Source organism: Pongo abelii, chromosome 1 (genome assembly GCF_028885655.2).
Source record: "Pongo abelii isolate AG06213 chromosome 1, NHGRI_mPonAbe1-v2.0_pri, whole genome shotgun sequence".
Taxonomy (NCBI): Eukaryota; Metazoa; Chordata; class Mammalia; order Primates; family Hominidae; genus Pongo; species Pongo abelii.
The window spans coordinates 16,321,838-16,348,923 of record NC_071985.2 but is presented as its reverse complement, the minus strand read 5'-3'; the positions used below and the strand labels follow the sequence as shown (position 1 = coordinate 16,348,923).

Sequence of the window (27,086 nt, the reverse complement as noted above, 5' to 3'; positions counted from 1 at the left end):
TATCCGGTTACCTCCCCATTAGAAAAGCCATCACCATTTTATTATAGCAAAAACAATCAGTTCTTTCTCCTCAGGCAGTTTCTAATGAAAAGGGTATCAGGTATCAGAGATACTAAACATTTACCAAAAGCTTAAATATTGATGACAATTTTTACTAAGCAAGTGAAATTTTTTTTTATTTGGTTTTTGTAAACACTGGCAGGAAGGTGGACATATCAGGATACCTGGTAATAACTCTTTCACCGTCTGCTCGGGGGTGTGCTCCTGGTAGAGGAGAGAAGTCCTTTTACTTTATCATATCTGCCTACTGCAGTGGGCCATTCACTATCCATACTTGATGAAATGATTTTGGTGATGTTATTCTCAGACCCAAAATATGTGTTCTTTTTGAGTAATTTAGAGCAATATGATTACTCCAAATAAATTGAGGTTTTGTGCCTATGCCTCTGTAGATCCCTAAACACCAGAGTGCTGTTCTTTCTTATTGGAGAGGAAAGCAGTTTCTTCATGGTTAGGTCAGTTTCCTAGATGCTATTCTTTATTTCAGAATCAAAGTGTGAGGCGTATTGCACACAGGGTGTGGAAGAGAGCTTTGAAGTCAGGTGATCTCTGGTTTGACTCCAGCTCTGTCGCTGTGCTCTCAGTGAGTTTTGAGTAAATACCTTAATGCTTAATTTCCTTTCCTCATCTGTGAGACAGATGCTGTTACCTGCTATGTGAAGTTGCTGGGAGGACCGAATGTAATGCTTGTAAAGTGCCTTGGCCCCTGGCTCCTAGGAGGTGCTCAGCAGAGCAATAGCTGTGATTGTTTTCTTGAGGAGTTAATTGAGGTGATGGATGGCAGTACCTTGAGAGGAGCCTCCCATCACAATTTGGTTTGGTTTGCCGGGGAGCTGGGGTCCAGAGTGGGACAGTAATCTGTCATGGAGTCCCAGGAGCCCAAATGTGCAGGCCAGTCCCAAGTGCTCAGAGAATGAGGAGGACAAGGAGTACTGGGCTCTCCATCTCTCTGGACTGACTGTCAGCCAGTAGGTGTTGTTTCAGTCCCAAGATAGCTTGGAAAACCCCATGGCTACCATTCAAGCACTCTTCAGTCAGGTGACCATGTGGGTGAGCCCCTGTGAGTCCCGAGAGGCCATTTAGGACATCCAGGAAGAGCCTCAGAGCTAGTCTGTCTGTGTGCCGGGGCGAGGATCTCTGGCATATCCGGGGGAGCAGCTTCTGCCCAGAGCATGCCTGACTTGGGAAGGGCGGGGCTACCAGGCGCCGTCGGGCAGTCTAGACACCTTGTCCTGGCTATGCCCTGGAGACTCACAGTCCATATGCCACCAGACAGCAAAGGGATTATGAAACTTGAAGGCTTGGAATAAACACATAAAATATGACCAGAGCCCTGCATTTTTAGCTAATAACTTCAGTGGGTGAGGAATTGTGGGCTGGCTCAGAGATGGCTGCTGTTACCACCATTTGCCTTTCTGCCTCCCTAGAACTTGCTGCTGTTTGGGGGAAGGGCTATAGTTTTGCTGCCTAACTTCTGATAGACACTCCTGATCCACTTTCATGACTTTCAATACTTGCTGTCCCAGATGGGTAAGCTCAGGAGCTAGTCTGTGTGTCTGATATTAAAATGAAACAATCCAAACAGTTCTCCTAAAATTAACATTAATACCACTAGAAATATTTATTATGCAAATAATTCAGAATAAGGCAAAGACCACTTGGATTAGCTTGCTCTCAGTTTGATATTTTGGTTAAATGAAATTATTTTATATTTATATGTTCTTTGTATTTTTAAAAGTACATATAAAAATAAACAAAGGACCCCAAAAAAATCACACTATTTTCAGGTCTCTGATATAACTGGTATGAAGATATTTGTTGTTCTGATCTTTCTGGAAAGCAAACTAGCTGAGTGTAACCAAAGTTATAAAATTATTCATAGCTTCTCTTATCCCTGGCTGGTCAATTTTAGGACTCTATCTAAGGAAATATCTTCTCTCCCGGAACAGGGAAACTAAAAGTGTGCTTCATGGATGAACATTTATAATCAGCTGAAGTGGAAGCCTGTGAGGGGTGTGGCCAGGAAGGCTAGTGTGTTACATAGGACTGAGGTGTGGCACTAGGAAGCAATGCTGCCTGTGTTGTCCTCTAAGGAGAGGCTGTGAGGGGAGGAAAGGGTGCTCCTCAGTTGGTGTGTACACCCCAGATGGTGTGTACATCGTGATTCTGACCACGTGGCTGAGAGCCACCTACAGTTTTTACACACTCCTTACTCCAGCAGCTGCAGGTGGAGTTTCTCTGGGAGCTTGTTAGGACTCTCCCCACACCGGGGGTTGGGGAGGGGTTCCTGATCATCTTCAAACCTGGGCCCCTATTGTTCTAAGTCTGCGTCTCTATCAATTTAGAACAAGGTAAAGGGGGTGAATGTTTGTTTACTTACTTATTTCTTTGTTTCCCTCTAAAGTTGCTTGAATTTATATAGAAATAAAACCATGTTACACGTTATAGTGGTTCTTTTTTTAAGACCTTGAGTGTATGATCTTGTACTATTTAGAAAAGCAAGCTGAGTGTCTACATGCTTCAGAGTGGCTCAGCAGCTGACATCTTTCTCTCAACTGAATATGAATAACTTGCATTTTTAATTAAAAATCATAGATTTATTTTTGAGATTTCTGAAGTTCCTGGATTATAAAATTCCCCAATTCTGGACAGATTGAGGATTTTATGTAAGCTAAGGTTTTAAAATGAAGATTTCCAATTGGTAGAAAGTAATGTATACATGTGTGTCCAAATTCTTTTGCGCTGAAACTTAAATAAATGTCGATGAGCTTTCACTGGTGAACGTTCTAGAGGATTGCAGGAAGGCTGGTTGTTGAAGAGCCACACACTTTCTCCCTGTACGTGTGTATTTACACATGGCCACGTGCATTTTACTATCCTCATGTATATAGTCAAATAAATACATGTGCATGTGTACACACATTCTTTCATATCGCTTCTTGTCTGATTTGGCACCTTCCAAAACTGTCATTTTGAGGTGCCAGAAAAAGTTTTATTTTGGCTTTTAGATGACAGCCTCCAGAGGAATGGCATCCACAATTACTCATCGTCTCTGGGGGCAGCAAAATGTCCACAGCATTTTGGAACAGTCGGGTCAGTTGGAGTGGCATGCTCCCAGGAAAACAGAAACCTTCTTGTACTGTTGTCTGTTTTTATTATCATAGACAGGTGGTTGGTAGCTATTTTATTTCTCCCAAATGTGGCTTTCATTTTGGAGGAAAAACTTGGAATAAGTAGTGACTTACTTCATAGATGCCCTGCCCTTCTCCCCGACCCCCCCAGTGGAGGGTGACATTGCTCCTTCAGCTCCCCACTTCTCAGCTCTGGGACATCGGTGAGTTTCCCAGGAAGGATGCAGATGAGGACAACCATGTACCTGCCCTAAGTGGGGAGACCAGGTGTGTGTACAGATAATAGGCAAAAATGAAGCGTGTCAGAAACACGGAAGTGTGGAGATTGTTCAGACCTCTCTTGGGTGATTACAGTGGACTCCTTCTTGATCTTTTAGCTGATAAAATGAGAGGAAAAATATTTCATAAGTGTACAATATGCAGTAGGAAAATAGAGTACTGCTTACTTAAAAGTCTGGAAAACACTGCTGTACTGCTTCCATGCAATCACAACTGGGGTTTAGACACCCTCTATCTTATCTATTCCAAAAGGGGTCTAACATGTGTTTCTGACTCCACAGCCAGCAGTCTTTCTAGCACAACTTGTGATCCTCCCTGAACTAGACTCTTTCGGCTGTGGGGGAAGATTCCCACCTCTGTGTGTGCCATCGAGGTCCTTTAGGATCTGGGCCCGCAGCTCCGTCTGTCACTGGCTGCCCCTGGTTGCCACTGATCCCTGCCACCAGCCACACTGTACCATACGCTGCTTTGGCTTTTGGAATTTGAACAAAATCTAGCTTAACTCAGACATGCCCTCTAGGACTATATTGCTGTCATCATTTAAGGAATCAGAACTGTAGTGAAGAATACTTTGTAAATCAGCTTTACATACAGTTTTCAAAATAATCATGTATACAAACATATATAAGGTGTGTTTGTCATTCACCATTCATTGAAGTGTTTATTACATGTTCTGTTGTGTCCCTCCCAGGGAAGAATCAACCAAAGTCCTGTCAGCCTTCTCTAGGAAGACTTTCTATAGAGGACATGTGTGTTAGTTATATGTTGCTATGGAACAAGTTATCTCAAAATTTAGCAGCTTAAAACAACAAACACATTATTGTACACAGTATCTGAGGATCAGGAATCCAGGTACAGCTTAGCTGGGGTTCTGAGGTTGCAGTCAAGCTGTTGGCTGGGGCTGTGGTCATCTGAGGCTTGACTGGGAGGGCCCTGCCTCTAAGCTTGCTCATGTGGTTGTTGGCAGGTTCATTTCCTCTTGGCTGTTGCCATGAGGCCTCAGTGCCTCACCACGTGGACCTCACCGTCAGCTGCCTGAGTATCCTCACAGCATAGCACTTCTCTTCCCCCAGAGTGAGTGATTCGAGAGAGGGGATCCAAGACAGAGATCAAGCTTTATATTTATATACAACCAGAAAATAAGTGGCACCCAAATACCTCAGGCTTAAAAGAAATGAGACAGCAAGCGTGGGAGCCTCTGTTGATAATAATGGCCTCTTTTTTCCATTTTGAGCCATATGAGATTCCCTACGTGCTGTGGGGGAGATAACCGCTCTAGGCAGATGCTTGTGTATTTCATGATCTGGTCCGTAAGCATTGCTGGAAAAAGGTGAAAATTAAAAGGAAACGAGTCTTGGCTAAAGGGGAAAAAAAGTAAGTACAATTGCATCCTTTAGATCTCAGATTCTCTTTCTCATGACTTTATTCCAATTTATGTCCATTACTTCCTTGAACATCCCACTGGTAACAGGCATAGCTGCCAGCTTCCAAGAGTCCCAATGATTCCCAGCTCCTGGGACTCACCCTTGTGCAGTCCCCTCCTGCACAGTACCAGGGGTGGTCTGTGGGATGCTGTCACTTTTCGAAATCCAGTAAAAAGGTTTCTGTCTTTTTTACCTCATTGGTGAGTGATTGGGGAGTAGGGCCCATGGGCCCTTTGGTTAATGTGACTCTGGTGTCTCAGTAAAAGTCTTTGTCATTCTCAGGCCGACTGCAGCAGTGGCCCAGGGCAAAGAGTGTGCGTCATCGATGAGATTGGGAAGATGGAGCTCTTCAGTCAGCCTTTCATCCAAGCTGTTCGTCAGACGCTGTCTGCCCCAGGGACTATAATCCTTGGCACAATCCCGGTTCCTAAAGGAAAGCCACTGGCTCTTGTAGAAGAAATCAGAAACAGAAAGGATGTGCAGGTGTTTAATGTGAGTACAGCCAGTCCTCCATAATCAGTGGAAATGGAGCAGATGATCTAAAATAGCAGATGGCTCTAAAATATATCTTTGGTTTTGAGTTAACATTTTTTCCCTTCCATGCTGAAATATAGGTGAGTCTAATTTTCTAGAAATGTATAGAACTTAAATTATACCTCTACTTGATGAAAAAACAAACTCGCTTATGGGGGAGCCTCCTGACGGTCCCAGTTGTTCTGGCCGCTTTTTTCTTCCATCTCCCTCACCAGACACTAGGATCTCTCTGGCATCAGAATTGCCTGAGCTAAGGTGCTTGTTCTAAGCTTATCTCTTCTCAGATTGAAAGGCGCCAGGTTGGGATACAGAGGCAAATATTTTTTGTTTTAAAGCTGACCCACTTCTGCTTGTGGGGAGAAGAAGCTATGGATGTGTTTGGAGGCACAGCTTCCAGGTGCTGAATCGCAGCACCATCCAGTTGAACTTCCCAGTAGTGAGGGAAATGTACTCTCTGCATTGCTCAGAACACTAGCAACTAGCCACATCTGGCTATTTATGTTTAATAAATTTAATCATATTTAAATTGAATTATTTATTTAATCACATAAATAATCAAATTTAAATTGAATTAAACATTCAGATTCTCAGTCACACTGGCCACATCTGAGGTCCTCTGTGGCCTCATGTGGCTGCTGCATTCACCAGTGCATCTGTAGGGTCTGCTACTCAATGTGAGGCTTGCAGGATGGCAGCACGGGCATCACCTGGGAGTGGGCCTTGCCCTGGTCCAAGGAGTCAAACTTTGGGGGATGGCCCCGTGATCTGTTTTGGCAAGTTCTCATGTGGTTTTTAGGTCCCCTGCACTTTGAGAAGCACTGCTGTAGACCACATGTGAGAGATGAGGGGCTAGGGCTTGTTGACCAGTGGCAGCGTCTGAGCCAGTCGTAAGGGACTCATGGCATTGCTGGCACTTTGTCTAAATTCTTGCCTTTCTTTCCCTGTTGTCCCTCTGTTTTCCTCTCAGTCAGATATTGCCTCTCCCCCACCCCTGCCCTTAGTTTCTTTGAATCAGTGGTAGCCGTGCTCTTGGCTGAGCTCTGCTCACACACCTCACTCCCCACCCCCAGTTTAAAAGCTCCCTGGCCCTGCAAGTGCCCAGTGAACAAGTCAGGCAGGCAGGGCCACTCCTATCAGGGGGAGTGGAGAGTGAGTACCTGTGAGCACCTTCCTCATGATCATTTTAATCAATGAGTAAAATGTCACCTTGGCCCACTGGCAGTATCCACATGTTGCCACCAAAGAATCCTGGAGTATCCACATGTTGCCACCAAAGAATCCTGGAGTGTAGTGGTAAACAGCCATTAGGGTTAGACAGCCAGACTTGGAAAAATGTGTGCATTTCTTTATTGATTTATTTATTCATTCATTTGGTCAATAGTGATTGAGCACCTACTGTATGCTAGGTGTCATTCTAAGTCTTGGGATACTGTGGTGAACGAGACTGACCAAGGCCCTGCTCTCATGGAGCTTACATTCTAGTGGAGGAGCTGAATACCAAAAATGTGAACAGACAAGTTACGCAATTTCAGATACCGATAAAGGCAAAAATAAAGAAACCAGGCAATGTGGTAGTTGGGGGCAGCAGTAGCAAGGGCGATCAGGGAAGGTCTCTTCAAGGAGGTGACATTTGAGAGCCCTGAAAAATCTGTGGGGTTCTTCAGAGTTTCATGTCGTCTTCTCTTATTTTACATTTTTGGTTGTGATTATAGAGTTTCCATGGAAATCGAGGCAATGAATAGTGAAAGATCATGAAAGAAAATTAGTTTTGAGGTCAGGTAGCTTCTAGGCTGGAAGACCGGGAAATTGCTAGTGTTAGACTCCAGGGATTGGCTAGCTCTGCAAACTAATCTAATCCAACAGTCCTAAGGAAGGACTGAAGGGAGCTGACTGTGATGGCCAGAAGCAAACTTTGTGTCTTAGGATCATACCACATTTCTTCCTCTCTCTGAGACTCAAAATTACTCTCCAGGCAAGATAATCATTGCTTCTAATGATCTGTAAATAAAACAATTAGCTTTGAGTTAATTAAGTAAGAGATAGGGGCTGACATACCCTGTTTTTTTTGTTGTTGTTGCTTTGGGGTTTGTGTGGTCCTTCTGTTTCAGTTTTTTTTTTATTTTTTATTTAACTTATTTTTTTGAGGGGGAGGGACAGAGTCTTGCTGTGTTACCCAGAGTGATCTGTGCTGGGATTACAGGTGTGAGCCACTGTGCCTGGCCTTTTTCAGTTTTATAAATCAAGAACCTCATTTTCTTTTTTTCTGAGACAAGGTTAGTCTCTGTCACCCATGCTGGAGTGCAGTGGCATGCTCTTGGCTCACTGCCATCCTCTGCCTCCTAGGCTGAAGCCATCCTCCACCTCAGCCTCCCAAAAAGCTGGGACTACAGGCATGTGCCACCACACCTGACTCATCTGTGCATTTTTTGTAGAGATGGGGTTTCACCATGTTGCCCGGGGTTGATCTCGAATTGATGAGCTGAAACAATCTGCCTGCCTCAGCATCTCAAAGTGTTGGAATTACAGGCATGAGCTACTGTGCCTGGCCAAGAACCTCATTTTCTTTATCTGCAAACTTAGGTGTTGGATTAGATATATTTTTGGGTTCTTTCTGTTGCTCACATGCAATAAAGTATCCGAATCCATTTTTGAGAGTGCCCTTCACATTCAATACTTAGTCCATGGTTTAGGCACACGTAAGGCATGATCTCTGCCCTCAAGAAAAACAGACCGTGGGGCAATCAAAATCTAGGGGCAGGGAAGGGAGAGATCTGTGTGAGCAGTGGTAGTGGGGAGAGGTGTCCAAAGGAAGGGGTTCTTGAGTTGGCTCTTGAAGGAGGGAATGGGAAAAAAGAAGGGAGAACATTCCAGGGAAGAAAATGAGCTATGAAAAGGGGTCAGAGTCAGCCTCCGTTTGCTACCAGCTGAACATGCATAGTGTGAAGATGAGACTGAGCTCATGATATGGGGGAAATATACCACACAAATTAGTAATATTATCTAGACTTATTCTTCATAATGTTGGGTGAACAGAGTACTTTCCAATGAACATGCATAGTGTGAAGTTGAGACTGAGCTCATGATATGGGGGAAATATACCACACAAATTAGTAGTATTATCTTGACTTATTCTTCATAATGTTGGTCGAACACAGTACTTTCCGAAAACACCTGAGAAGTCTTCCAGTTTTAGACAAGATAGAGTAGACACACTTGTGTTTATTTTTCCTGCTAATTGCAGCCAAAAACCTTGGATGTTATTTATAATGCAAGCATAAGAAGACCTGAAAAGTGAAGAGAAAAAGGCAGACTGGGTAGGAACCTAAGGACCTAAGGAACAACACAACAGACACAACTGAAAATCATTTGTCATGCCAAGAATCAGGAATACCTAAACCTGAGTGAGAAAAGGCCATCAGCAAATCTCAACAGCAAAGTGACTCAAATAGTGGAATTATAGGGCAAGGATTTGAAAACAGCCAACATAAAAATGCTTCATAAAATTACAGATACACGTGAAACAAATGAAAAATAGTCTCAGCAAAGAACTAGAAAGTTTCAAGCAAAAACCTAGAAGATAGAAAAATCAGATGAAAATTTTAGAACTATAAAATACAATAGCCAAATAAAAAAGTCACTGAATGGGCTTATCAGCAGAATAGAGGTGACAGGAGAAAGAATCAATAAACTTGAAGGTAGAACAATAGAAATTACCTGACAAAGAGCAGACTTAAGAAAAACTAATGAACAAAATGAACAGAGTTTCTGGGACCTGTGGGACTATTACAAAAGACTTGACATTCATGTCATTGTACCAGGAGAGGAGTGTGGGGCTGAAAAAGTGTTTGAAGAAGTAATGGCTGCATTTTTATCATATTTGGCAAAATACATACACCTACATTTTCAGTGAACCCCAAGAGGATAAACTCAAATTCATGCCAAGACATACCATAGTCAAACTTCTGAAAATTAAAGTCTTGAAAGCAGTGAAAAGAAAGCAGCACCTTACCTATAGGGTAAAAACAATATGAGTGACAGCAGATTTCTCAGGAGAAACCATGAAGGCCAGAAGGAGGTGGCACAACATTTTCCAAGTGTTGAAACAACTGTTGACTCATAATTCTATAAGACATTCACAGATGAAGGAAAACTAAGAGAATTTGTCATAATAGAACTGCTCTAAAAGAATGGCCAAAGGAAGTTCTCTTATCAGAAAGGAAATGGTTAAAGGACACCTGGAACATCAGGAAGGAAGAAAGAACAATGGGAAGAGTAAAACTCTGAGTGAGTGTAGTGGGCTTTTCTTCCTCTGTTGAGTTTTCAAGAATTATGTTTGACAGTTGAGGCAAAACAATAACATTCTCTGATGTATTAAAAAAAAACAGCTGAAAAAAGAAAACAAAGAACAGTACCTGAGTAGGAAAATAAAATCTCACTGATACAATCTTTAGCACCTCCTATTACCTAGTAAGGCATCAGTAGAAGAAATTGGCAATAGAGTATTTTTATTCATCTATTTGGTAAATATTGAGCACCCACTGTATGTCAGGTACTGTTCTATCCACTGGAGTTTTAGCAGTGAAAATAGAGAGGGAGAACCAGACATCGTTTTATCAGTAACCCAGTCCTGCCATAACTCACTCCCTCCCACTATAATGGCATTAATCCATTCATGAGGGCTGCCCCCATGACCTAATCACCTCTTAAAGGTCCCACCTCTATTTGCATGGGGGTTAAGTTTCCAACACATGAACTTTGGGGGACACAGTCAAATCATAGCAGGTGACTTATGGGTTCTTCAATAATTTGTTTTTCAGAACTCTAAGAGGTTATTACCATTGTATCCCACTGAGTTTTATCCCATTGTATCCCAGTGAGTGTGTCATTGATTGATTTTGCTGCCTTCTAGTTAATGTCATAACATTGAAAATGTTATCAACAACTTTAGATCTTTTTTAAGCTGGCAGCTTCATTGTATGACTAAGCCTCTTGTTTAGACCTTGGGGTGCACATGTTCTTGGCAGCAGTGAGTGGGTATTATCTGGTCTTCCAGGCTGCTTGCATGCTACCTCACTGCCTTCTAACTTGTTTAATATGATCAGTGTCTGTATGCCCTGCTCAGTCTCCCCTTCCCGCTTCTTGATTGTTTAAATAAGAAGTTGAGGTGGTGATATCACAAGTTTGTCTTCTCATCTGGTTGGCCTAGGTACTGTGAGAGACAGTACTTGACTCATCTGCTGGGCACAGATGCATTAGCAGATACTGGGTCCTGCTTATGTTCTGACTTAAACAACCCCAAACCTGAAAACATGGATGGAACAGGCAGGGGAAGAAATGCCTCTTAGTATACAACTATGTGCAAGAAAGCAAAACAAAACCACGTGCATTTCCTTGAAACTGTGGGACGGGCCCCCAACATTCCTAATAAGCAAGGGATTGGATCTGGAGGTCCCAGGATGAATGAGATGTGGCCTCTGACCCCATGGTGCTCACAGTCTTATCTTCACTGTGCCCAGGATAAATTCTTACCAAGGGCCCTCCTACGGCCACTGGGCAGGTGCAAGGGTTCAGGTTCACTCAGCTTCCTTTCTTTCTCTTAAGGCTCCAGTGCAGAAAAAAAGAATGGTTGGGATTACTTTTTTCTTTCTGCAGTCTTATTTATTTCCTTTTCCTGTTCCCAGCTCCCAGCTCCCTTTTCTAATTAGCTTCTCAGGAAAGACTTTCTGCAACCAAAATTCTGGCTGTTGAATAAAAAGTAGACTAGAATTTCACATAAGGCAAAGACTCCTGAGGTTGGCAGATGCTGTGATCCTTGTTCTTGCATTTGGGAGTGTGCCTTCCTCATGCAGGGAATATCATAAGTGAATACTGCAGAGAGTCTCACATCAACATCTTACTGCATAATTTTCAGAAATAATCTTAGGGAAATCAAAGGGAGTATCAAAATATTAATATTGGAGTGTTTGCATTCTGCTCATTAATTTTCAAATTAATTTTTAATTTGTAATTGATATAATAATTGTACATATTTATGGGGTACAGTGTGATGTTTCAGTGCATATATACATTGTATAATGATCAAATCGGGGTGATTTCCGTATCTGTAACTTTAAATTATCATTTTTTGTGGTGATGACATTCAAAATCTTCTCTTCTAGCTATCTTGAAATATACACTACCTTGTTATTTACTCTGTAGTCACCGTACTGTGTAATAGAAGACCGGAGCAAATTCTCCAGCTGTGTATCACAGTCCACTCTCACAGAGCCTGGCTGGAGGCAGAAGCTACTGCAATCACTGCTGAACTCAGAGTGGAAGAAAAGGGCCCCCGTGGTGCCCACCTTTTGTTGCCTCCTTTCTACCTCAGGTGGATTCCTTGATTGCAAACAACAAGAATGGACTCTGGCTAATTTAAGTGAAAACAGCATCAAAAAGCCTTATAGGCTTTGGAGCTGTCCCATGAAGCCAAAGGAAAAGCTGACTGTCCTCATTTCAAGTGGAGCCAGAGCTGCCCAGGATTGACGCAGCCAGGGCCAGTAGAAATGGGATCAGCTTCTGGCACTTGCTGCGTGAGCTCACTCCTCTTGGGGTGCAGATCTCAGTCACTCCTCTTGGGGTACAGATCTCAGAGAAGTCGCCAGGGCCTGGCTTGCCCACTTGTTGGCTGGGGGCAAGTTTCCTAGACCGTACAGTCTCCTAAAGACAATCAGAGCACTCTTCCAAGAAGAGTGAGCAGGTGCCAGGAACCAGAATTGACGAGGTCCGCTCTGCATCTCCTCCTCGGACATGTATTGGCACCTACTGTATGCCAGGCCCCCTCTTCAGATACAACCACCCTGAACCTCAGAAGGCTTCCACATGCACTCCCCGCTCTTACTGGGAACCTTGGCTCAGCCCCTTCTCCATGGTTCACCTGTCGAAATTACATCCAGGCTTAAGCACCCCTGGAAGCCTTTCCTGCCCCTGACCCCCACACATGCCCCTGTTCCTGCCTGCCCCCCCAGACTCCTTCATTGTCCTTGTTCATGCCTGTCCTGTCCTAGTCTGCGAGCTCCATGAGGTCAGGGTCCTTACCTGTGGTGCTTCTCTGTTCGCATCTCTGTGCCTGGCTCCTGTTTGCCCTTCCACCCCATCAGCGTGTGTTGAGTGGATGGATATTATATGGGCCAAGTAGGAAGGCACCATGATGGGAGCAGAGATGGCCCTTCCTTTACCCTGGGGCACTCGGGATGGTGTGGTAGTGAAAGAAAAATAAACAGATCATCGGGTAAAGCTCTGGTGAACTCTGTTGCTTTTGTTTGATTTTGTAATGGTGTAAGTGTTGGAGAACACACTGCGGTCAGGAGGCCTGAGTAACAGTCTGTACGGAGGCACCCTCATGTCTCTGGCTCTCCCACTTCTCCATCTTTCAAATGAACACTTGATGTTTGTGGAGAGGCAAGTAGATGACTGAGCATCCCAGAATTCTGGGCGCTTCACTGCTGCTCTGCTGGCTGCCCTCCTGGGTCCCGCTGGCTCCCAGGCTCTCCTCCTTGTTTCACTCCAACAGTTGAGTTCCTTCCATTCAGGACAGGTCGTGCTCAGGGGTCCTGCCTGGACTTGCACGCCCATCATCCGTCCCGGTGTGCCTCGTCGGGCTCACTTCACAGCTCTCCCCCTGGTTGGCTGAAATCTGTCTGGGCTCCAAACCCATTTTGACTTTTTGAGCTGTCACTTGGCAGAAACTGATGCTGAGACTTGGTGATACCTGTCCTGTTTCTGAGTGCTCCTGAAGAGCTGGGCCTCCTGCCTGGGTAACAAAACATACCTCACCCTCTCCCAGCCTTCCAGGCTTTTCTTTTAGAGAGTTACCTAGCACAAGATTGAAGAAGAGGAAAGGAGCTCTGAAGCCTGTTCTCTCACTTCTTCCCACAGGTCACCAAGGAAAACAGAAACCACCTTCTGCCAGATATCGTGACGTGTGTGCACAGCAGCAGGAAGTGAAGACTGGTGCGTTCCTGCCTCCCGTGAAGGAGTCCCCAGTTCAAGAGGAGCCTGATGGAGCCCTACCTGTCGAGGCTGTATGCCTATGGGGTTATGGAACCTTGTGGGCTTTTCTAGAGAAAACTCAACAGCTGTTTTCCATAAAATGTTTAAAAGATCAAATTAGCCTTAATGCTGGATTGTCTGTACAAGATTAACAATCCACTGTGGCTTATTTATGCTTAAAGATTTCTTGTTTATTTCCTCTTGCAGTCATGCACATGATTTGGGTAAATTGTGAGACGAGAAATGGTTTTCAGAGTATTAGATGGAATTCACCCCCGTTGAAGTTTATAAATGTGTTCAGGGGAAGGGGGAGGAAAGAGTTCACTGCCTAATCAGTTTTGCATGTCATGAAAATTAAATTCCTCTCCAGGTGCAGCTTCAGTCTCATGCAACTTAAAGTGATAACAGTTATTTGATTTTAAAAAAAATATTATTCCAAAAGAAAACCATTTTAGGTCATCTCCCCCAACTCTGTTTGTTTGCTTACTGCTTAATAAATATAAAAATAAATCTGATGGTTACAGACAGGAGGCATTGTGTGGGAGGAATAGACAACCTTTAGAAGTGTTGATAGCATCTGATATTCAGCCGACCAGATGACAAGAGCTCAGGCCCACGGGTTTGCATAAGAGCACTGCTTTGCCTTAGTTTACTCGGGAGCAATTTTGAATCTTTCTATGCCTAGTTTCCCTTCCAGAAAAGCAGGGAGTGACTGTCATCTCAGGAGAGTGATGTCACACCACAGAAGGAAACTGTCAACCACTCCACACAACTGTGGAGAGTGCCTAGTGCCAGGGGCTGGGCTTATCAGGAATAATGGTGTAGCAATGCGGAGTTCAGCCCATAACATGGGTACTATAAAAATAAAGTAGGAAAGTAGAAAAGACCACCGAAACCCCAGAATTGATAGAGGATAAAAACTTCCCTCCAAGTGGTAGATGGTACTGGAGTGATAAACAGTTCAGTGTTTTTAGGTCATTTTTGGTGAAGATCTATGAATTTCCAGGATTTTTTTTAAACATATTAGCATTGGCTACAAACCCACTAGCATAAGCAGCAGTGTGCCTTCTCTCTAACTGTGGACAAGTCGGGCATGTGGCGGGTGAGGAGCCCGGGGCTGGGCACTGGGGCACAGTGAATGGGGCGGGAGGGGCTCACATCAAAACCAAAATGGTGCGCAGCACAGGACTGGTTACTCCATCGGTGTCTCTTTCCTCACCGCTTTTCTTCCAAGGCAACTTTGTGAAGCTTGACCTGGACTTGCCTAGCCTTGGAGGGACCACAACAGGGAGGCCTAATAGATTATGAACTAATCCCTCAAAAAGGGCTACTTGCCCAGGAGGAGGAAGTGGGCATCTCCTTCCATGGTCCCTGCCTGGCGGGGCTGTTCAGGGAGACTGAGTTCCGAGCTTAGGACGTCTGGCAGGCTGGCTGTGACTTCCAGCCACCATCACCAGGACACTGGTGTGGGCTGCATGCCTCAGTGAGCCAGGAGAGGCACGGCTTCTGAGATGGGTAGAGGCTTCCCACAAAGGCCTGGGAACCTGATCCTGGCCATAAGTCTGAAAGTACCACAGCCCTCAGGAGAACCAAGAGATAGGGAGGCAGGCTGGGGAAATGTCATCAATGCGCACCCAGGCCTGGTGGAGCTGGTCAGCCCCAGCTGGAGTGAGACCCCATCAAGATGGAGCCTTTCCTGGCACCTCTGGGAGGCCGTTCTGCGTTTCCACCGTTCATGCATCTGAAATACCAAGGGCCGTGTTCCTTCTGGTGCTTGTCCTTTTGAGCTTGCTGTTTCAGCCGTGTCTGTTTTGTAGACTTTGATTTTGTCTTAAATGAGAAAGAAAGCTGGTGAAGGTTATTTCAAAGTTAAATAGCTAGTCTGAGGGGCTTATCACTGAAGCCAGTTGTGCTTATGTGGGGTGGGAGTGTCACTGCCTACTTGAAAGTATCCACTTGTGTGGAACAGATTCAGGGTGGCCCCTAGCACTTGGGGCTGCGGGAGCTTCTGCACACTTTCCCTTTAACGGTAAAGAGACAAGCTTGGAGTGTTTAAGTGGTTCGTTCAAGAGCACAGTGATAGTGGTGACAAAGGGTATTTGAACCCATGTCTATGTGGCTCCAAAGTTCACTCTTTCATCACTCCCTGCTGCGTCCTTCTTGAGGCTTTAGCATATTTAGTGCATTTTGTGTCCCCAGACCTCAGAGTTGACATTTAGCAGTGATAAACTGCTGTGAATCCAAAGAACGTTTAGTGTCTCTTGTGGTGAGGTCCTGAAATGATTATTGTATTAGTCAAACAGAATGATCATGGAGCATGTATGGAGATGTCAGATGCAATCCCTGTATTGTAAGGCAATGACATTTAATGAAGGATAAGATGAATTCACAGATAACTAGAACTCAGGGCCAAACGCGCACAGCCTGTAGCAACAGTGTCATGCTGAGATTTAAAGGAAGAAGAGGTGCCGTGGCAGAAGTCCACGTGTGACCGTCCCCTCCCTGCACGCAGCCAGGATGAGAGGAGCAGAGCTGAGCGCCACCTCCCTGTCGGTGCCACAGCTGAGGTGAGGAGCTCTTGCCGGATGGTGGGGTGGGGGCGGCAGGGCAGATTGAAGTCAGGGATTCTCTTATACCTGAGTTTGGAATGCCTCCTATTCAAACAAAGCAAAATATCTAACAGATGGTTGGATATGAGTCTCAAGGAGGAATTCACTTTGAAAAGCACAGAATTAACGTATATTGCTTGTATGAAGAATCTCGGCTAGAATAACAAGGTCGGATGGGAGGAATGAGGACTGATTTGAAGAATGATGTACTAAATCATTCTTTCCTTTTCCTCCTTAGCAGATCATGCCGCCAGCTGCTTAACACGTAATAGTTTAAAAATGGTTTCTTCTTACCTCTGAGTGAGGGTAAGCCCATGCAGGGAGATGGGTGAGTCTTTGAAATGGATAGAGTGTCATCTCTGATGATCAGCCTTGACAGGGAGGGATCCTAGTAAAGCTGCAAGTTCAGGCACTCAGTTCCCAGCCCTCCAGTTATCAAGGGGGTGGGAACGCTGGGGGGCTGGAAAATGTGGAACAGACCTGCTCCTTTTCTTTTCCCGCCAATTACCGTATTCATAGAAGGTTGTGTCTGTGTATCACACCTGTGTGTGTGCTGATGGCGGATGCTTGTGTAGCATAGTGACTTGGGACAAAACAGCATGGTAGATGAGGCTGGAGGTGGGTGGGCTAAGTAAACAGGCATTGCATTGCACATTTTGTGGGCAAAGAAGTTGAAACATCGCATGATTTTAACAAACTACTTGCCACATGATTTCAACACACTGCAAAATTTAGAATCAATAATGCCAAATTGGCCACATGATTTATATAAAACCAAGTGCTATGGTTTTTATATTATCTTTAGAGGAGAAACCATTTTGATCTGTGTCAAATAACTTTTTTTTTTTTTTTTTTTTTTTGAGACAGTCTCACTCTGTCGCTTGAGCTGGAGTGCAGTGGTGCTGTCTTGGCTCACTGTAACCTCCGCCTCCTGGGTTCAAGTGATTCTCCTGCCTCAACCTCCTGAGTAGCTGGGATTACAGGCACCCACCACTACGCCCAGCTTATTTTTTGTATTTTTAGTAGAGACGGGGTTTCACCATGTTGGCCAATCTGGTCTCGAACTCCTGACCTCATGATTTGCCTGCCTCAGCCTCCAAAAGTGCTGGGATTACAGGCATGAGCCACCACGCCCAGCCCCCAAATAACTCTTGAACTGGAAAATAACTCTTTAGCTATATACTGGCAGAATATTTGAACAACTCTAGCAAGAAATGTCAGTTTAGGGATGCCTCCTCTAATGGGGGCTTAGAATATAACATTTTGCAGGAAGTCCTTTCTGATACATAGCTGACTAGATGAAGGACCAGATTAACAAGTTCATGAGTTGTAAATATAAAAGTTGTGTACCACGATAAAAAAGAAAAAGAAGTATGGCGGCACTGTTGATGGCTGGTCAAACAGCCTCCAAGAATCCTGGGGTGACTCCAATACTGCCACCTTTTCTCTGTGGGTGCAGTTGCCTGCGAATGTGAGTGTGTGCACATCTGTGCCTCAGTATGCACACTCGAGATGCCCACTCTCATAGACGGTGCAGAGCGTCACTGCATTCCTATCTGATTAATGTGGCCTTAGTGTTGTAGATACACTGTGTCACTTCCATCCTCCCTCCTCCCCACAAAAGATGCCACGAGAACCTGTGAACTGTGATAAGCAATGAACAGAATAACCGTTGAAGAAGCACCTCATGAACCTCCCCAGAGAAACGGGATGGAGGAGCACCCAGGGTGCTCTTGCCCTCTCATCTGTGCTGCCATTTCCTTCCAGCCTGGGTTTCTAGCTCTTTGGGGAGATTCCCCGTTTTGTGGAATGCTTTCTGTGTTTCCTACTTCTGGATGCCTAAGGAGTGGCCAGTCATACTCCTGGCTGACCGCTGCCAGACACCGTGGTTTTCCTCACTGAACTCAAGGAGTCACCCTCCGTGGGGAGGCCGCACTCACAGCTCCAGGCCTGCCGTTTAGCCCTTGGGGCTTGGCTGTAAAGTTGCCCAAGAGGATTACAGGAGCTGCCAGCCAAGTTTAATTTGGCCACCTTAGAGGACTGCAGCAAGGCCCTATCAGCTTCCCATTAGACAAACAACTGCATTTCAATTAAATGAAGTTTGCACCTCTAGGGAGTGCTGACCTGAAAATAAGAGCCTTCTGTCTGTGATTATAGAGCACACTTGCTTTTATTAATTGCTGATTCTTAGTTTACAAAAAAAAATTAGAAAAGCATTACCATTTACTTTCCAAGGGGCAAGAGATTCTCTACAATACCCTTCCCCCAACCCTGTCCTCGAATTTCCAAATCCTAAATACTTTGAAGAAATTTGTGTGACTGTTTAAAATTGAGTATTTCCTTCTAACTATTGTCTTTTGAAAAAGGATGGTTCACCAGGCCAGTGATACTCTCTGGACCGCATTTTGGGACCTCTACCCCAGCAAGGATACAGGTTCCTGGGGGTCTTGAAGATGGGAAAAGTTGTCTCAGAATGTACCCAAATGTCGTTCTCACCATAAAAGATATACTTGTAGAAATGAGAAGCTTCAATATAACGCAAAACACTGGACACAGCAATAACTATAAATATTTTAATTTCAAAAACAAAGGTGTGTGCGATGTTGTGTGCACAGTAAGGGTTGCGGGGCTTGGAGAACAAGCACGCGTCCCTGTGAAGCCCGTAGGGTGCTGGCGGCCCACAAATCGCTTGGACTACAGTGAGGAGCATTGTGTGATTCCGCAGTGGATTTCCATGCACCGAATGGACTCAGTTTCTAAACTCACATCCTAACGTATCCTGGCTTTTCACAGAATACTGGAGACATGACTGCATGCATGATCACGGTTCTTGTCGTGAAGCTGCCACCATGTTATGCTTAACAGCTGCATAAATATTGTAAAGAAATAGGGTTTTCTTGACACTTAGATTTAACCTTAATGCATCCGACCAGCTGATGGTATCAGACGTGCTGTTGTTCATTTCTTTTTCATGGTAACAGTAATGCATAAAGTGCCAATGATGTAACATGCAGTTGTCTTATTTTCATCAGGGCATTTGTTTCATGGCTCTGTTGAGTTGTTTTAAGTTAGTAAATGGCTTTTGTTTGAGATTTCAGATTCTGGAACATGTGTGGTGCTGTCCGTGGTGTGCCGCTCTGGGCAGCGCTGTGCCTGGCGGGGGAGGTGTGGTGTGGCTTCTTTGTTGCTTTTTTTTGTTTCCCCATCATGTGAGGTTTTTCGTCGTTTTTGTTGTCGGATTTTTTTTTTTTTTTTTTTTTTCCAAAAACCTGAGATCAGTTCTGTGTTCTGGAACAGCTCTCCTTTTCCACAGGAGGAGTCCCTCATGGATCGCAGTATTGGTTGGTTGTGATTTGGGGAGCACGAGGGAGAGCAATGCAGGTGGGAGGTGTGGGGGAGCCAGCCTCCCCGCCGGGCCGCACGCCCGTCACTGCTCGTCTGACACACTTTGCTGCGAGGCCGTGTCGTCCAGGCCCATGTCCTCCTGGCTTGCTCTCCTGCAGACAACCCCGAGAGTGTCCGCCACAGCCTCAGCCAGACGTCGGTCACGAAGCTGCCCCTGCTCGGTGGCATCAGTGGGCTCACATGGCTCGGAGAGGTGCTTCCAAAGAGAAGAGAGAAACAGTGAAACAGCTCAGCAAATGTTCACTACCCACTTCTAACTGGCATCACCCCCACCCGTGCTGTGGGAGCTAAAGGCTAGCGCTGCCATATCCTTGAGGTCAGGTTCTAAAGTCAGGTCAAATGATAGAGGGCCAGCACAGTGGCCTCTGAGGACAGGACAGGCAACTGAAGCAGCATCTGAGACACAGGGGCTCTGCACGTGGGCCTTTCTGGATGACTGCGCTGGAAAGAGCAGCCCTGGGGGGAAGGGGCATTTGTGCACCTGGCTTTCCAGCTGTAGTCAGTGTCACTTCATGCACACTTAGCCCCTGTCATGAATGCTGAGTTCTAGCAGGCTTGACCTCAGTAGAACACAGAGGCCGTTGTATTCTGGGGGCATGTGGTCCCAATGACAATTGTCCATTTTGGAGAGCAGGAAGGAGAGTTTGACAGAATCCCAGAACTACACCCAAAGACTGTGACTTTAACACAGATTGGGGCATGAGAAGGGTGATACTTGGTACATTTTTATTGAGGAAATAAAGAAAAGGGAGGGGAAATGTATTCTTTTAGTTATCTAACTAAGGTCAAACTCCTGAAGTAACCAGCTCTTTCCTCTTGGCCAGGACGGCCTGGGGGTTCCAGGAAAGCCCATAAATCTCCCCTTCCATGAAAGATGGCACCCACAGCTGCAATCCTGTGGCTCCTTGTAGGGCGGCCGGCCCAGCCTCGGCTTCCCCTGGCAAGAAGGTACTTCCCTGAAGAGCTGTTTCCCATGAAGGAGAGGGAGGGCGACACTAGGAATGTTCAGGTGCGGCCCCCTGTCTCCACCTGCAAATAACCACACCCAGAACCAGAGGCCAAGCAACTCTAGTGCTTGATGGAAAGCATGAGCCATGCTCAGGAAAACCTCAACACTCAAAAGGAGCAGTGGAGCTCTCCAAATCTCACCCATTTTTGCCTTGACACCATCAATTTTCCCTGTATACCAGGTCACATAGGAGCACTGCTAGGTATTTATTTACTTTTTTCTCACTGATGAAGCTCAAGTATTCATTTCATCTCAGCTGGTTCGGGATTCTGGACAAGTAACAGCTTATTTGGGTGAAGTTCTTAAAACTCTCCTTGTCTAGTATTTAAATACCCAAAAGCAGTGGGCCATCTCAGCAGCTTTAAAGTCAAATCTATTGGCTGAGAAGCAATGATACTCTAACTCCAGCATTGACAGGTGTCCTTTCCCTCAGGCCAGAATCATGTGAGAAGAGTCCTGCTGTGTGAATGGGTGGAGGGCATTCTCCCTTGTGCCCCGGTGTAGGGCAGATGGCCACAGTTCTGCAGAACCTCTGTATCCGGTGACTCCTTTCAGTGCCTGCCTGGGCATTATCGTTTATAGGACGTGTGCTCTGTATCTTGTCTGCTTCCAAAAGCAGCTAAGCCACTTCGTGTCTAATCACTGCCCTTTATCACTCTGGGAGCCCCATAGAGAAGGGGATGGGGTTCTGCAGGCAGAAGGGTGGGAATGCAAGGCAGGTGCCACGCTCAGGCCAGGAGCCCATGCCACCACCTCAGCCCGTCCTGGTGAGCCCTGCCCAGCCCCTTACCTGAGTGGCCTGGCTGGCAGCCCTGGCTGAGGGGCCCATCACGATGTTGACACTGCTAGACGACTGGGTGTCACTGGTATTGCCCCCCTCTGCAGCAGAGAGTCCGGAAATGACGAGCGCACTGGAAAAGCTCCTCTTGCCGAAGAGGAAGCTCAGGGTGGAGCTGGTGGAGGAGCCCAGGCTGGACCTGATGAGCGCCTCGGCCCTCTCGCGGACACTCAGGTGGCCGGTGGTGGTGACGGGCGGGGGCTGAGAGTGCAGGGACGTGGCCGAGGTGTGCAAGGAGAGCCGGCTGCCCGAGAGCCTCTGGGCCAGCTCGTGCACTGAGGTGGACGTCTGGAGGAATGTTTGGCGGCTCTCTAAGATGGGGCCAGATGAGCTCAGCATGGGCGGCCTTTGGCTTAGTGCTGAGTGTGCCTGCACGGACTGGCTCCTGCCTTTCCTCCTGCCTTTAAAAGAAAGCAGAACACAGAGTTGGAGCGGGTGGTCATGAACATCGATACCTGTGTGGTGCAGCAGGTGGCCTGCTCTGCCTGGGCCCAAGGACCCCTCCTCAGTGTACCACCTGCAAGGCTGGGACAAGAGCTGGAAGCCTGACCACTGCCTCACCCACTCCCTCCCGCCAAGTCCAGGTCCTGAGAACCAAAGGGCCGACTGAAGGGCACCCAAGGGTGGGGGCTGGGGTTGGGGGTACAGTGTGAGAAGCTGCAGCCAGGGTGACAGATCTGCTCAGTTTGCCAGGACATTCCTGGTTCTACCACTGAAAAGTCCCACATCCCTGGAAGCTGCTTACTCCAGGCGAACCAGGACAATGCCAGCAGCGGAAGTTGGGCTCATAAAGTAAACCCAAATATGATCCTGGCTCAGGACCTTGGTTCCTACGCTCATCCGATCAGCAGTGAGAAACGAAAACGTGCAGGCTTCCGTCTTTTTATTTGCCATGAAAAAGGAAGAAAGGGAGGAGAGCTGAAAGTCCATGCCGTGGACTCTTCCAGAACAGCTTTCCCTTCCTTACAGGCCCACAACTACTGGCCAGGCCCGGGCCTTGCTTCCCGTGCTCTTCTCACCCAGCCCCTTTGCCCATGGCCTCGCCCCTCAGGGGCCCTGCCACCCCAGCCTTTGCTGAAACTTGTCTAGACAAGGCCATTTTTGACGAAAGGGACTGGACTACTCCCAAAGATGTGGTTGTGTCCATGCTGCTGGAAGCAGGATAACTTCATGGGGTCTTCTGTTCGTGATGGCCCTGTGCAGCCTGTGGTTCAGCTTTGCAGTCTAAGCAGTCTGAGGAAACGGGTGCTGGCTAGAACACCGGGTTGCTTAACTTGAGCATCCATGATCACTAGGGGCTAATTGCAAAATATCATTTTGATGGGAGCAGCGAGTGACGTCACAGTTCTATGAATGGCCTCATAAGCGTGTCTCCTGCAGCTGCTACAATTAGGCACTAAATAAAGACAAACAGGGCAGAGGCATGAGTATCAGAAAGGACGTCCTATGCATTGCCTTGTGTTCCACCTCACCCCAAGTGCCCATTATTCATTATGCATCTGGTGATTCTGAAGCGGGTGTGGCTGCCTCCAGGAGAACCCAAGAACGGACACATCATGCGAGAGGCAATTCCTTAGGGATACATGTTACGAAAGGGATTCCAGGTTTCCTTCCAGCCCCACCCCACCCCACCCCACCCCACCGTGGCCTAGGCTGAAGGGGCCTTTCTGCCTCCTGTTGACCACAGTGCCAGTCTGGATGCTGTGATGGTCGAGTGCCCATTTGCAGAGGGCACTGGTGCTCCCATCTCACTTTCTCCTGCCCGTGTGTTGACAGTATGGAGTGCTCGCCCCACAGTGCTGTGGGCTTCCACAGGATGGGGCTGCCCTCCATGGGATGAGTGTGCTCAGCCCCTAGCATCGGGCCCACCCGCCTCTGCCACAGGAGGGGTGCATCCGGGCTGGCCTGAAAGGTCCCGGCTGAGTAGTTGAATATGTTCCTCTTACAGAGAAAAAGGAGAAGAGGAAAGGGACCCTGATGAATCAGAATGAAAAATAAGGAGGGCGATTTGTTATTCAGCGTCTGGCAAGGCTGGACGTCTGTTTGTGATTTCTATCGTAAAGCTGATCACTGTCCAAAAATACTCCACATTCATCCACAAGTCAATGATTGTGATGCTCAATAGAAGACCACCCATACTTGGTGGGGAAATACCTAGAGAATTCCAGGAACAAGGGGACAAACAACCCACTGTGTGTCAAAGGGAAGTGGCCTGCTGTAGTCTGTGCAAGACAAGGACTCCCCCGCCACCCAATTTCATTGCTTCAGATTTTCTCATTGCTCTTTTTTTTTTAAATTAATTTTGCAAATGGAACAGCACTAAGGAAGCAAACCATGCTAAATGCATTTGTGCTACTCAGGATCATTATTTTACAATTTAACTTATTTTGCAAATTACTCTATTACCAAGTTCTGAATGTTTCTAGGGAAAACCTTTTTAGAACCTGAATGGAAATACCTTACATATAAATCACCCTCCTTGGTTTATTATCGTGGCACTTAATTCCTTTGTCTTTGATGTTATCTGAAAGGTAGTGGTGTAGCTCCTTAGTAATATGAGAACACAGCCTCCCTCTCCAATCTGGGATTCGGATTAGTTATGAATTCCTAACTGCTCACCGGTAAGTAGGTCACCAGCCTCCACTGCTAGGCCAACTCCCCTTCCAGCTGTGACATATGCTTTTTACCCCAGCTAGACGATTGCAGGTTGTCAGGCCCTAGATGAGGCTGGTGTAGTGAGCGCCTGGCAGCTGGGTGCAAAGTGCTGTGTGCACCAGCAGCAGCAGATGCACAGCATGGCTGGCCTGGGGAGAGGAGTTCTGTCTGTGGGGTCTCAGGCAGGAGGGACCCCAGTCTGCTCAGCCTCTAGCAAGGCAGGATTGGGATACCTGGCCAGAATTGAGGCAAGGACCAACGAAGGGTGGGGGCAGTTGGGTCCCCAGTTATGTGAGTTGAGTCTTGGTGACTTGGTGAGTAAAACAAGACCCTTGTTAGAATTTGTTTCAAATTCGCCCTTCAAAACTGCTCACTCGGCCAGGCGCAGTGGCTCACGCCTGTAATCCCAGCACTTTGGGAGGCCGAGGCGGGCAGATCACGAAGTCAGGAGATCAAGACCATCTTGGCTAACACGGTGAAACCCCATCTCTACTAAAAATACAAAAAATTAGCCGGGCGTGGTGGCGGGTGCCTGTAGTCCCAGCTACTCAGGAGGCTGAGGCAGGAGAATGGCGTGAACTCGGGAGGCAGAGATTGCAGTGAGCCGAGATAGCGCCACTGCAGTCCGGCCTGGGCGAAAGAGTGAGACTCCGTCTCAAAAAAAAAACTGCTCACTCTTTGCTACTTGGCTAAGGGTCTCTGTCATGCCCTTCCCAGAGAGGCATGTCCTCCACTCTGAGAGGCCCCCAACCACCTCTCCAATGGCACTCAGCATACTGTGTTGTCACTGTCTGATGCATGGTCCTCTCCACTATGTGCCCTTTCTGCAGCAAAGAACCCCTGTATCACTTCTATGAGCTCAGCACCCTGTACACTAACATGTAAGTAAAGGACACACAGGACAAACCTGCAAAACTGACCAGATGCCAAAACCCTGATTAGAAATCCAGTGAGTCTCAGAAAGTTCGGGGTGGGTACAGTGTTTCTTAAACTTGGCCATTAGAAGCATTTCAAAAAATTAATATCTTGACTAGAGGCTGAGACCCATAGGCAAGCACCTGTAGATCGGCCCAAGGGGCTGCCACTGCAGACTGGAGGGCAAGCTAAAGGTTAGGAAAATAGGAAGGTGATTCCTCCATTGTTCCAGGGTCAAGTCCAAAGATCTGGGATCAGGAATGTTCTCCCCATAGCTGGAGACTGGCCTCTAACGCCCCTGCACTGGCCAAGCAGGTCTCTGGCTTCCTTTTTGGGAGCTGTGTGTCTCAACTCGGACGGGCATGGTTGTTTTACTTAACTAGAAGGAGGGTGAGAAGGAGGCCAGAGACTGAAATCAAATCCAGTTATCTTCACATCCCTGAAGGGAATGATGGCCTGCTGGGAATGGCGGGTAGGTGGTTTCTGCAAAGTGTCCCGGGCAGGGCCAGGCAGAGCCACCCCTCCCATTGTGGTAGCCTCCTTCTTGGGCTTGCTCTCCTTGGAACCCAGGCTACCTGCACACTGGGTCTCAGGTGCAGTGTCTTGAGGGGAAGGAAAGCTCTGTGCTCCCGGTCCCAGTCAGTGCTATAGAGCCTTCTGGATAGTTGAATCATATCTTGGAGGGATTCTGGCGGGGGGATTGGGGCACCAAGGTCATGATAGTACATTTCCGGAGAGCCAACAAGATCAGCAGCTCTTGGCTGTGACAGAACCTGCCTACAGCTGCAAGTCTGAGACCCAAGGGCCTTGCACCCTCACCCTCTAGGGAAGCTGTAGTGTAAGTGGCTGAGGCTAGGAGGGGTAACCATCCACTCATTGGTCCAACCTTTGTCTGCTGAGCTCGGATCATGCTTACCACCCAGCCCAGCACCTCAGAGGTTTCCCTTGGTGGCCCCTGCAGCCATCTCTGTCCCCACAGGGCCAGGAAGCTGTGGAGACAGGAGCATGTCAACCAGCTCCCACCCACTCCTGCTTGGCCATGTGCTGGCTTCCCAGGACTCCAGAATTCCCTGCCCCAAACTGGGGCCTGCACAGGCCTCTTCCCCAGGGTCCTCTCCCAGGACGGACCTTGGGCCTACTTGCAGGCATGTGCACCCAAAGACGGGCATGTGAATGGGGAGACTCCAGTGCATGCAGGTAGCCCCTCACCTGGCAGGATGTGGGGAGAGTGGGGAAGAGGGTGGTGCGGTCTTCACATGAGCTCCTGTCGCAGGCTCTGCAGAAGTTACGGCTGCCCAACTGAGCGTCCACCGTGGGCTGCACTGTCCTAGGTGCAGGGCAGTGAGCAGCTCATGGGGAATTCCGACCACAGAAAAGGGACATGCATGAGGCAGGGATTGGAGGGGAGGAGAAAGTGGGGCAGGGGGATGGCAGTGCTGTATGGAAGGCTGGCCGGGGTCTCTTGGATAAGCTGGGATTTGATGGGAGGCTGTGTGAGTAAGCGAAGGAGCTGCAAGCCTGGGAGAGGGACATTGGGGACAGAGGAGGCAGCAGCTGAGGGGGCCCTGGAGAGGAGAATGCTTGACACTTGACGGACAGCAAGAGACTGTGTGCTGGGAATGTGGGCTCATAGGAGAGGGCTGAGAGAAGGGAGAGAAGGCATGAGAGAGACAGCAGGCCAGATGGGGGCCTGCTGGGGAGGGGTGCACATGGGATGCACGTGGGTGTTCTGGGCTGAATCGTGTTCCCTCCCCAGATTCCTCTGTTGAAGCCCTAACCCCCAGGACCTCAGGGTGGGGCCTTACTTTGATACAGGGTCGTTGCAAATGTCATTAGTTAAGATGAGGTCATACTGGAGTAGGATGGGCCCTGAGTCCACGATGACCAGTGTCCTTATAAAAAGGGGACGTGTGGACACAGAGAAGTACACAGGGAGAACACGATGTGAACATGAAGCCAGAGCTCAGTGGTGCTTCTCGAGGCTGGGAGATGCCGAAGATGGCCGGTGAACCACCTCAAGCTAGGGAAGGACCCTAGACCCCACTCCCCTCCAGCCCTCAGGAGGAACGAAGCCTGCCCACACCTGGATCTCAGACTTCCAGCCTCCAGAACTGGCAGACAGTAGGTTCATGCTGTTTAAGCCACCTGAGCCATGGTACTTTGTTATGGCAGCCCAAGCAGACTCACACATTCTGAGCT

General features: G+C 47.2%; 2 protein-coding genes across 5 annotated transcripts in view; one reads left to right on the top strand and one right to left on the bottom strand.

Annotated features, from left to right (window-relative positions):
- The window catches only part of NTPCR (nucleoside-triphosphatase, cancer-related), a 28,143-nt gene extending 14,177 nt beyond the window's left edge, over nucleotides 1–13,966 (top strand). Inside the window, exons 4-5 of one of the 2 annotated variants that reach the window (XM_002809294.4) lie at nucleotides 5,177–5,386; nucleotides 13,343–13,966. In XM_002809294.4, coding sequence (XP_002809340.2) covers nucleotides 5,177–5,386; nucleotides 13,343–13,411 — 279 coding nt within the window. In that variant the 3' untranslated portion in view covers nucleotides 13,412–13,966. The remainder of the gene's footprint in view (nucleotides 1–5,176; nucleotides 5,387–13,342) is intronic. The other variant, XM_024246672.2, reaches the window with a different exon arrangement.
- A 124-nt stretch (nucleotides 13,967–14,090) lies between these two features.
- PCNX2 (pecanex 2) overlaps nucleotides 14,091–27,086 on the bottom strand; it is a 327,055-nt gene continuing 314,059 nt past the window's right edge. For all 3 annotated transcript variants that reach the window (XM_009232501.4, XM_054561349.2, XM_054561362.2), the window contains 2 exons: nucleotides 21,270–21,718; nucleotides 14,091–19,666 (listed from right to left, as the gene is read on the bottom strand). In XM_009232501.4, coding sequence (XP_009230776.3) covers nucleotides 19,493–19,666; nucleotides 21,270–21,718 — 623 coding nt within the window. In that variant the 3' untranslated portion in view covers nucleotides 14,091–19,492. The remainder of the gene's footprint in view (nucleotides 19,667–21,269; nucleotides 21,719–27,086) is intronic.